Here is an 11,697-nt window from a genome sequence, read left to right on the forward strand (position 1 = left end):
ATTTGAGAGATTTGTTCTCATAATCAATGGTCTAGCTATAATTGGAGGCAAATAATTTCTACTAAACCAACCAGTATTATCAACATAATTTTATAGTTTGGAACTGTGCTCTTAATTTAACAATTTGAGCAAACAACCTTACAAAAACCAATTTGTAAGTTGATACAAATGCACATGTGACCATATCGTTGATGCATCTATTAAATCATAATAGTAAGCGGTCCACATGACAGCTGAACAGGCCCATATTCACCTTTTTATATGTTTCAAATAATTTCACGGGATACAATCCCAACCTTAGCAGGTACAATGGTCATCTTATCATGAGAACAATCAACACAAGGGAATTCTTGAAGAATCTTTTATTTCTTCAAACATGTAGTCACATGAATTCTCAATTTCTTTTGCATCACATCTGAACCAGAATGGTCAACCGGTTATGCCAACTGATATTTATTCTAGTAAACTTCTAGTTTACTTTTTGCATGTGATTCGTTCATCATGCCCATATATTTATACAACAAATAATAGAAAGACGGGTAACCTTTTATGTAAATATTCATAACCCATTTTGATTGTAGTAATTTGAAGATATTTAATCTTTCAATAATTTATAGTCTCAATATAATAATTTTTCTTTACAATTCCTCCGAAACTTAAAAAGTTTCTTTTGAGACTTACTACAACTACAATATTATGAACTATTTCATTTTCTGGATAGTAACAAATTAGTCCTTCCGAAACCTTCAATTAATTTTGCGTACTGACACAAATTTCACAACACCATTCTTATGGTGACCATCTCCTTCAAGGAGAAAATTATTATTATTGTCATGGTTAAAATTATTACATGCAAGACTTATTTCCTGACAACCAATGACAAATATTTGTTGCCACACAACATTTATTTTGGTCATGATAACAACCTTTATAGAAAAAAATTATTTTTTTTCTTTTGTTCTCCAATAGTTCATAATAAAACATACCACAATATTTGTGTAGTACTCAAAGTATATGACCTAAAAAATCATTATGTCAAAATATTTCTTTTCAATCTCTCAAACCTCCCGTAGAGGTGAGATGTGACATTTATCCAACAATACATGAACATGTTCTTATCCATACAAACACAAGTGACATTTTCTTCAAGAAATTGACCATAACTATTTGTACATGCTCCATAAGTTTTTATTAGAAACTTATTGTCATGCTTTGGCATTATCAAATTTATGTGACTCATCTCAACATCACTTTAAGTGGTCAAATGTACCAAATGTACTACCACTTTGTGTTTCTTTATTTTGATGGAGTATTTACAAAACTTTTCAAATTGGGTTCCATCAACAACAAGGTGCCCAATATCTTTTCGTACCACTTTGATGGATAAAGATTACCTTCACATTTGAAGGACCATCTTAAGAAACAATGTGCCCAATAACCTTTCATACCAGTTTGATGGACAAAATTATCTTCAAATTTGAAGGACCATCTTAAGAACCCATAATGTTCTTCCTTTAATTTACAACAATGATGATCATTAAAATTTACCACACTCATATTCATACATTCAACCACTTGTCATTTTTCAGACATATTATGCACTGCTACCACATTCACATAAAAGAATGGATCAAATTAATTTGGCGAATTTCATGACTTTCAGTCAAAAGTATACAACTTTATGTTAGTCATAATCATATCATCACTAGAGTGCATTAGGACTTCAACCCAATGTCTTACCTATATAAAGACATATTTGGTCATAAACCAATGGGACTTGAACCGAACTTTTATTATCATGGTGCACCGAGACTTTAACTTGATGTCTTACCCACTTGGTGTGGTGAAACTTGAATTCACCGTCTTACCCTCAATCAATGTCATAATAGGCCAAGTATACTTGAACTCGCCTTCAAACCTTTGAAATGTTACCATTTTTGTGATTTTATACATAAGTAAATTAATTCTTAACAAGACATGAAATATAGTCATATCACTCCAATTCAAGTTTCATGAAAAGACACAAAGACTAGCCCATCCACCTTTAGATCCAAAACTATCCAATTGTTTGATTAAAAAAAAACAAATAAAAATGCATAAAATCTTAACCTGCCCAATTATGCCATAAAAGTTGGTACGACTAATCTGCAACTCAATAAATCATTAAGGCTCAAATATTATAAAAATGTTGATACGATGAATTGAAATTATGGATGTGAACCACTTAGATTTTGGATCATCTATAGATAATATGTAAATAAATAAATACATATGTTATCACTTAAGTTACTAAAGTAACATTACAATACATATTTTGTTGATCATGAAACATACTAGTATATCACAAAGAGAACATCCGACCACTTCGAAAACAAAATTGCTCCATTCGTGAATATCCTCTAATTAAATTGTAATAGCAACATTATAAGAGAATCGTGATGATAAAGTGTTGTAAAACTAAAGCAAAATAAGACAAGAAATATAGAAGATGAAAGCAATAGAAATAGGGAGACAAGAGATGAGAGTTTTTCTTATTATTCCAAGTCTTCAAATGTTCACCAAATTTTTAACTGTCTACAATATGACCTCTTATGCCTCTATTTATAGTGTAACATAGAGGCATACAAAATGTTTATCATAAACATGACATTAGTCATAAAGATGAATATAGTGGAGGAGGTTATGGAGGTGAAAGGTTACAAGAATAATAGTCATAAAGATGAAGGTTATCTTCATAATGGAGGGAAGTAATGGAGATAATTATTCATAGTAACTTCTTGGTATAGTGGACATCCATACCATAATATTTTATAACAGTAATACTATTTTTACTAATATTTTTTTATGGATATAATAGAGTACAAACATTTATGGTAATACTTTGATCTTTCCTTCAATCGAAAAATAAACTTCAAATGAGGTAAGAAAATCAGGGCAAAACCCTAACACCCTCCCCCTCATAGACCACCCCCTTCTCCCCTGCCTCCCCCCACACACCCCTCTCAAACCCACCATAAAAAATCACCCGAATTTCCTTCTTCCATTAGTGCACACGCATCAAAATTCAACACACAAATCACTTCATCAAAATTTGAACCAAATGATGACATACTTGATTTTGTAATCAAGAAAGTAAATGGACTAAAAGGTCTAGTAGACAAAAGCCTTAAAATTATGCCAAATCCAATGTATTCAACCAAAAGAACACAGACTAGACAAATCCCAAATTGACAGTCAAGAATCAATCCCAATAATTGATATATCAATTTTTGATGATTTAAATATTGAAAAATAAATTCAAGAAGCAGAAAGCAAGTGGGGTTGCTTCCAAATCATCAATCATGGGATCCCAATTGAAGTTCTTGAAGATTTGAAAGATGCAACACACAAGTTCTTTGAATTGCTAGGTGAACAAAAAGTTAAGTATTGTAAAGACAGCTATAGTGCTGGTGTGTTGATGTTTTAAAGTGCTATTGGTGAGAAAAATGATTTTTTTTTTGGAATGGAGGAATAATAGAAAACATGGTTGTAATCCACAAAATGATAGCAATCTTTGGCCTCCTCAAAAAAGGTAGTTTTTTGGGTTTTCTGTTCTGTTTAATTTCTAAGTCACGTATTTTTGAGTAAGTAAAAAACATACCTGTTGTATTATTTTTTTTCATGAGGTTCATACCTTTAACTGTAAGGAGTTTGTGTTTTCTATCTAAACTATAGTTAGCTATTTATCAAAACAAACCTCAAAACTTACTAGACCAAGTGTCTCAATACAATCACAAAAGGTTGGCATACACTAGAGTTGAGACCTGTAGAAAACAAAAACAAAACAAAAACATAAAATTAGGAAATATTTTACTAAAGTTCAACAATGTAGTTAATTTAATCTAAAAGTCGTATTCCCCGGCAATGGTGCCAAAATTTGATACACCCAAATTACACCTCCCTAAAGAATTATAAGCGGTCGTTGCCAAATAAAGAATCCAACTTGTAAGTTGGGATCGATCCAACGAGGAATATGGTTCAGGCTTAAACGTAACTCACAATTATCTCTTTTTAGTCGAACTATTTTCGAGAAAAGTAAACAGGGGGATTTGTAACTAAAATAACAGTTTGTTGAATTGAATAATTAAGTAACAAATAAACAAAATTCACAATTTGAGATATCAATATAAGATATAAACTAAGGTATATGTGTTCCCCACAAACTCTTAACGCAGTAATCCTAATAACAGTAATCATATCTTAGTGTTTTACATGCAAGGCTTGTAAGTTATGTATCCCTAAGTGATTGGTAATCATCATAGGAACTTTCACTCACAACTTGGTAAATCTATGAATGTGTGCTTTACTAACCCTTACATTTACCCCATATTAGTCATCGTGTCAATTTAGTTGGTACTTTACCCTCACTTCAAATGATTAAAGTCAGACTATAAGATAGCAGTGAATCCTTAACTAAATCTCCGTTGTTTAATATTTTTCTCATTCATTACCCCTTTGGTAAGTTCAAGTAGGAACGAGGCGAGTTCTAATGTTGCGCACTGCTAAAAAGACTTCTAATAAAAAAGATTAACAATACATGCATGAACACTATTCAAGAATTACTTAGTTATTATTCATACTTTGTTAATTGCTCATGGTTCCCACAACCCTAGTTGTGGATTTAGCTACTCATGCTTGAGAATCCACAATTCATAATTAGGTTAAAAGAAATCATGAACTTACAACTAGAATAGCTGAAAACTGAAATGTTGAATTGAAAACCAAAGTGAAATTGCATAAACCAACTTTCGGAATTTAATTTGCTAAGAGTTTGCAAAATAATTCCGAACTACCAAAACACAAATCTCCAATATTGTCTAACCCTCAAAAATGGAAATAACAACTAATATTTATAGTAAACAAATCCTAAACCAAGTAGGAAACAAATAAGGCAATAACAGCTCAGACGTGGTTTGCATCGACAACAGGACCTACGGACCGTGGTAAACCTACGGTCTGTGGTCACCCTTCGTGGTTCAAATACTATAAATTTAACTTTCTGATCACAAATGACGAATGTGCAGGACGGTCCATCATGCAATCTACGGGGCGTCGCTGGCCTCCATGGTTCCACTCTTGGTCAGACTTCCTTGAACCATCATCTACGTTGCAACACCTATGGCCCGTCACTGGCCACTTCTAAAATTTTCAGCTCTTATCTCAATCAACCGCATCCAAACCTATTTCCTGCAAGAATTACACAAAAAACATTATTTTTAATAACAAAATAGCCTGAGTGAACTGCATCAGAAATATCATAAACTCACAGTATATCAGGATGTATGCAAATCTTATTTCTACTTTTGTGGGGTAAACATGTTGTTTCTGATGGACTATGGAAACACTCTTAGTGAAATTGTTTACTTTGACATTAAATTAGCTTGCCATTAAATTTTGTACGCTCTTAACGAAATTTCTAACTTTTTCACTGGTTTATAGGAACCAAGTCTTGGAGTATCAAAAGTGGGCTAAACCACTTGCTAAAAAGTTTTTAGAGTTGCTATTGAAGGGTCCCAATGTCAATGAATTTGATGAATCTTTAGAACCTTTCTTGATGGGAACTATGGCTATCAACATAAACTACTATCCACCATGCTCAAATCCAAGTATCACCATGGAAGCTCGTCGACACTGAGACGCATCCTGCATCACTCAGCTCTTCCAAGACGACACGTGAGACCTATATGTCCGAGGGACTAAAGGAGATAATTGGATGCACGTAAATCTAATCAAAGACGCCTTAGCGGTTAACATAGGTGACTTGTTGAAGATCATGAGGAATGATCGTTACAAGAGTATTGAGCATTGTGTAGCAGTTGATTCGAGCAGGGCTCAAATATCTATACCGCTATTTGTGAATGCTTGCCTTGACAGTGTCATTGGTGCATTTCCACAAATGCTGAAAGATGGAGAAAAATCAGTGTACAAACATGTCTTGCATTCTGATTATTGGGATTATTTCTACCGTAAGAGGCCTTCTGGTAAAGCATCACTAGATTTTAATAAAATTAGATATTTTAATCTACAAATTTCTTGTTATGTGAATGTTATTGTATTGTAAGTTTTTTTATCATGTAATGACAAAAAGTCTCTATTTACATAACAAGTGAGTTGGTATTATAGTATCCTTATCTTGTTTTGTTCTAATAATTTAATAATCTTATTTTCCTTTATCCTACTTTTTGTTTATTGTAACACCTCGGAAACCAGACCGATAAGTTTTTATTGCAGAAGTTCCATGAACCAGTGAACCACACCAGGGTTCACGGACCTTGATAGGGTCCACGGTCCGTTGACCTGCCCATGGTCTTGACTTGAATCCCACCAGGCCCAGACATCAGACCATGGGACCCTTCACGGGTCGTGGTCTTGATGACGGGCCATGGTGGCGCCCGTTGAATCGAGGTAGTAGCCCCCGTAGCCAAGCCCTCAGACACCCCTCGCCCAAGTAAGGACCACAGGGACCTTCAAGGTCCGTGGTCCTGAAGACGGGTCATAGGGGGTCCGTGGAGCGTAACCAGTAGCCCTCTAAAACTGAGCCACCAGACCTCAGCCCAAGTGAGGACCACGAGGGCCTTCAAAGTCTGTGGTCCTCCATACGGGCTGTGGTAGGGGCTCGTGGATCAGACCCCAGAACCTGCAGAACCACAGGACCAAGTGAAGACCACGAGGGCTTTCACGGTCCGTGAAAGGGACCGTGCTCAAGCTGTCTGCAGCTTTAAGTCAGGGGTCTTTTCCTATTTTGTTGGACCCCTAAACTATGTCGTTTTAACCCTAAACTACGTGGTTTAGATTAGTTTTAGCCTCGAAACATAACTAGAACTTACCCAAGTAAGATCTTTAATCAAAACTTAGAAAATTAAAAGCTAAAGAAGAGAAAGAGGCGACCAACCCTACATTCAAGAACGCAACAAGTTTCCTCCAGTTCCATCCCTGAAATCGAAGGATTTCTCCGTGGAATTTGTCACCAGGTATGTGGGATTTCACTAGTGGGTTCCTTTCGCCCATTGGGTCCTTAGATTTTAGTCAGATTCTTGATACCCTCCATATTATCTAGACCTAGGGTTTCTTGAATGTTAGAATTGTTGGGTCTTTAGCTGTTAGAATGATCTACATCGGATTATTATGTTATTACTCAATTTATTGCATAATTTCAGAACCCTAACTATGTAGTTCTTTAGTTCTTGAATTACACATGCTAGACCACATATTTCAGTTATTTCATATATACATGCCTCAGTCTTGAATGTGTCATTATCGGTTTATTAATGTGCATTCTCAGTTTGCATGTCATTTTGAGCTATCCAGTATATCACAAAAATTTAGTCATAATATATTATTCACTTAATCCATTGGGAGTAGCATAATACCGAGTTGGACTAGGGTTCAACGTACGCGAATAGTCCTAGAACTACGAGCCACGTAGGTTGTAAGTCCCCTCTGTTGGCATCATTTTAGTGATCACGCTAGCATGCCTCTATACCTTTGGTCGAGTATATTGGGTCCTCTCGATGGGGCGTATACATCGGTTTCCACATTTAGCTCAAGTGGTTTTATTATCGGTTATTAGTAGCTCCCATAGTTCAGTCATATTCTATTGCATTGACCATTTATTAGTATATTCAGTATTTCAGACTCAGCATGTTATAAATTGATCATTGCATTCAGTTAGCTCAGTATTCAGTATCTATAACATGTTAAGATTATTCCCTTACTTTATTTCTTGTTCAGTTATATATTTATTTCAGCTTTACTCTATCCTGCATGCTTAATACCTTTTAAGTACTAACGCATACTCTGCACTACATCTTCTCGTGATGAGCTTCAGGTCCTCAGCTGTCAGATCACGCTTGGATCGGTTCTCGATCTCCAGTTTGGCAGTATCAATGGTGAGTCATCATTCTTCGAGGACAATAGTCATGTTATCATTTCAGTATTTTAGTCTTTTAGTTTCAGTTTTGCTAGACTTAGCTGGGGCCTTTCCCAACATTTCTAGTTAGTTTAGAGACTTATTTCAGACATAGTTAGATTCAACTTAGTATTTGAGTTTGATGTTTCTTTTGTATTAAACTATCAGATTTGATCTTTAGTTTTAACATATGGGTATCCCCTAGTATTTCAAATTTATTTATGATTAGCTTCCGCATCAGTTTTATTTCTCAGTTTATCTTTAGTATGCTCATAATTATGCCTGCAGGGTTAGCTTGGGGTCACTTGTGGTCCTATGTCCTGTGTCCACGTCTCGGGGGTAGCTCGGGGAGTGACATTTATAATAATTTACCTCATATATTTTTCTTTGAAATATTGTAAGTTTATTCTTCTAGTTGTTGGTGTATAACACTGTGATAATTTTAAACTTGAACTCTATAATTTTAAAAATGGACTTTCTTTAAAGTGGATACCGAATATAGAATAAGTTAAAACATGTACTCATGATGGGTAGTAATTATCTCCACCATCAAATAAATATCTTGCGTTTAGAAATGTATTTGCATTTAGTTTTAATTAGGATACTGAATACAAAAAATGAGGGGAAAAACACCTACTTAAATGAAGCTTATCATATTCTAAGATCATGACTGGTAGTAACTATCTCCATCATTAAGTATAGATTTCAAGTTTAGAATGAATTACTTTCACTCCTAAGAGTGGCATCAAATATACGGTGACAAAACCTCCCCTATCATCAAATATTGTTATAGGTTCTCAGTGACGAAAACTAATATCAAATGTCGAGTTTTGATTATCAAACACTATATAAATTCTACGAAAAATTCTCCCTAACAATAAAAACAAATTCATGAAATTATAATTCGTCCAATCGATCCAAGTTTGGCTTGGTCATTGCCCCATTTATTTATTAGCTCAACTTATTAAAAAAACTGTGTTGATATGTTGTAGAATGTAGTTTCCCGACCTTTTAACCAGTTTAATTTCTGTATAATTTCACATTTCATGAGTTTAGAGCATTTGGCATAGTTGAAATTTAATAATTTCACATTTGACACTATCTAACATGTTTGGAGAGAGGTAAATTAATATGTCAATTTTCTAGCAACGAAGAACACAAATATGATGATGATTTAGTAATTTATATGGAAATGCATTCAAGCATATGTAATTTTTTATTCTAGCATTTTTAAGTAGTACTGCTTTTATGACTTTTAAAAGTTTTTTGCAATGTACTCAAAAAAATATACACATTTGATATATGTCCCTATCAAATATTTTCAATTGTCATAATAATTTATGGCTATAAATTATAATATTAAAAGTAAAATACAATATTATATTATAGTAGTACTATTTTTACTGATAATTTTTTATGGAAATAATAGAGTACAAACATTTATTGTAATACTTTGATTTTCATTCAATAGAAAAATAAAATTCAAATAAGGTAAGAAAATCAGGGCCAAACCCTAACATCCCTCCCCCCTCAAACCCACAATAAAAACCCTAAATCTTCTTCTTTGATCATTTTCATAGAAAACCCTCTTCTCCCCTCCCTCCCCTCGACACACCCCTCTCAAACCAACCATAAAAAAACCCCCCAAATTTCCTTCTTCCATTAGTACACACGCATCAAGATTCAACACATAAATGACTTCATCAAAATTTAAACCAAATGATGACATATTTGATTTTGTAATCAAGAAAGCAAATGGACTAAAAGGCCTAGTAGACAGAAGCCTTGAAATTATCCCAAATCAATGTATTCAACCAAAAGAACACAGACTATACAAATCCCAAATTGACAATCAAGAATCAATTCCAATAATTGATTTATCAAATTTTGATGATTTAAATGTTGAAAAATCAATTCAAGAAGCAGCAAGCAAGTGGGGTTGCTTCCAAATCATCAATCATGGGATCCCAATTGAAGTTCTTGAAGATCTGAAAGATGCCGGACATAAGTTCTTTGAATTGCCACCTGAAGAAAAATTTAAGTATTGTAAAGACAACTATAGTGCTGGTGAATCTGTGTTGATGTTTTGGAGTGCTATTGGTGAGAAAAATGAAAAGGTTTTGGAGTGGAGGGATAGTATAAAACATGGTTGTAACCCACAAAATGATAGCAATCTTTGGCCTCCTCAAACAAGGTAAATTTTTGGGTTGTCTGTTCTGTGTAATTTATAGGTCATGTGTTTTTGAGTAAGTAAAAAACATACATATAGTACTATTTTTTTTCATGAGTTTCATATCTTTAACTGTAAGGTGATTGTGTTTTCTATCTAAACTACAGTTAGATATTTATCAAAACAAAGCTCGAAACTTACTCTACCAAGTGACTTAATACAATCACTAACGGTTGTGTCACAAGTTAATTAGGCTTAAAATTTCGTCATAATGGCAATTGACTCATTAATTTTGAGATGTATTTTGATAGTTAGTTGACGAAAGTCAGATAGGAGACTTGTAAAAATCTTTTACTGCAGCCGTAATTATGTCCATTATCTCTAAATTTTATAAAGGTGTATATAACTTAAATCAGAATTATATTGCATATATAGGAATTTTTCCTATCTATTTTACAATAATTTATCTAGTATAATTCACAAGTAGGGTATGGAGAGGATAGGATGTAGTCATATCTTATTTCTACTTTTGTAGGGGTAAAAATGTTGTTTCTAATGGACTATGGAAACACTCTTAGTAAAATTCTTGACTTTGACATTAAATTACATTGCCATTAAATTTATTTTTTTCTTAACGAAATTCCTGACTTATTCACTAGTTTATAGGAACCAAGTCTTGGAGTATCAAAAGTGGGCTAAACCACTTGCTAAAAAGTTGTTAGAGATACTATTGAAGGGTCTAAATGTCAATGTAATTGATGAATCTTTAGAACCTCTCTTGATGGGAACTATGTCTATCAACATAAACTACTATCCACCATGCCCAAATCCAAGTATCACCATGGGGGCTCGCCGACATTGCGATGGGTCTTGCATCACTTTGCTCTTCCAAGACGGAACGGGAGGTCTATATGTCCGAGGGACTGAAGGCGATAAATGGATCCATGTAAATCCAATCAAAGGTGCCTTAGCGGTTAACATAGGTGACTTGTTGCAGATCATGAGCAATGATCGATACAAAAGTATCGAGCATTGTGTAGCAGTTGATTCGAGCAGGGCTCGAGTATCCGTACCACTATTTGTGAATGCTAGTATTGACAGTGTCATTGGTCCATTTCCACAAATGCTGAAAGATGGAGAAAAACCCGTGTACAAACATATCTTGCATTCTGATTATTGGGATAATTTCTACCGTAAGAGGCCTTCTGGTAATGCATCACTAGATTTTGCTAAAATTTGATATTTTAATATACAAATTTCTTGTTATGTGAATGTTATTGTATTGAATTATTTTTTTATCATGTAAGGACAAAAAGTTTCTCTTTACATAACCAGCGAGTTGGTATGATAGTGTCATTATCTTGTTTTGTTCTAATAATTTAATAATCTTATTTTCCTTTATCCTACTTTTTGTATATAATAACTTTACCTCATATATTTTTCTTTGAAATATTGTAAGTTTATTCTTCTAATTGTTGATGTATAACACTGTGATAATTTTAAACTTGAACTCTATAATTTGTAAAATGGGCTTTCTTTATAGCGGATACCGAATATAGATTAAGAAAAAAACATGTAC

The 11,697-nt window shown here is 33.8% G+C and overlaps 1 protein-coding gene and 1 pseudogene across 1 annotated transcript; both read left to right on the forward strand.

The window, feature by feature from the left end:
* The first annotated feature begins 2,661 nt into the window (after nucleotides 1–2,661).
* On the forward strand, nucleotides 2,662–6,100 carry LOC125840764 (bi-functional coumaroyl CoA and feruloyl CoA ortho-hydroxylase F6H2-2-1-like; annotated as a pseudogene).
* Nucleotides 6,101–9,642: 3,542 nt separating this feature from the next.
* On the forward strand, nucleotides 9,643–11,358 carry LOC125840746 (bi-functional coumaroyl CoA and feruloyl CoA ortho-hydroxylase F6H2-2-1-like). The gene is made up of 2 exons (XM_049519722.1): nucleotides 9,643–10,142; nucleotides 10,785–11,358. The coding sequence occupies exons 1-2, from the start codon at nucleotides 9,643–9,645 to the stop codon at nucleotides 11,356–11,358; spliced, it is 1,074 nt and encodes a 357-aa protein (XP_049375679.1).
* Nucleotides 11,359–11,697: the final 339 nt, after the last annotated feature.

This window comes from Solanum verrucosum, unplaced genomic scaffold, assembly GCF_900185275.1.
Source record: "Solanum verrucosum unplaced genomic scaffold, falcon-dt-bn FXZP01000187.1, whole genome shotgun sequence".
Taxonomy (NCBI): domain Eukaryota; kingdom Viridiplantae; phylum Streptophyta; class Magnoliopsida; order Solanales; family Solanaceae; genus Solanum; species Solanum verrucosum.

What these genes read in the sequence shown, in the direction of transcription:
- LOC125840746 (XM_049519722.1), top strand. Translation starts at nt 9,643, where the DNA reads ATGACTTCATCAAAATTTAAACCAAATGATGACATATTTGATTTTGTA. An exon ending in CTTTGGCCTCCTCAAACAAG is followed by an intron (nt 10,143 to 10,784) that starts GTAAATTTTTGG and finishes ACTAGTTTATAG; the next exon opens with GAACCAAGTCTTGGAGTATC.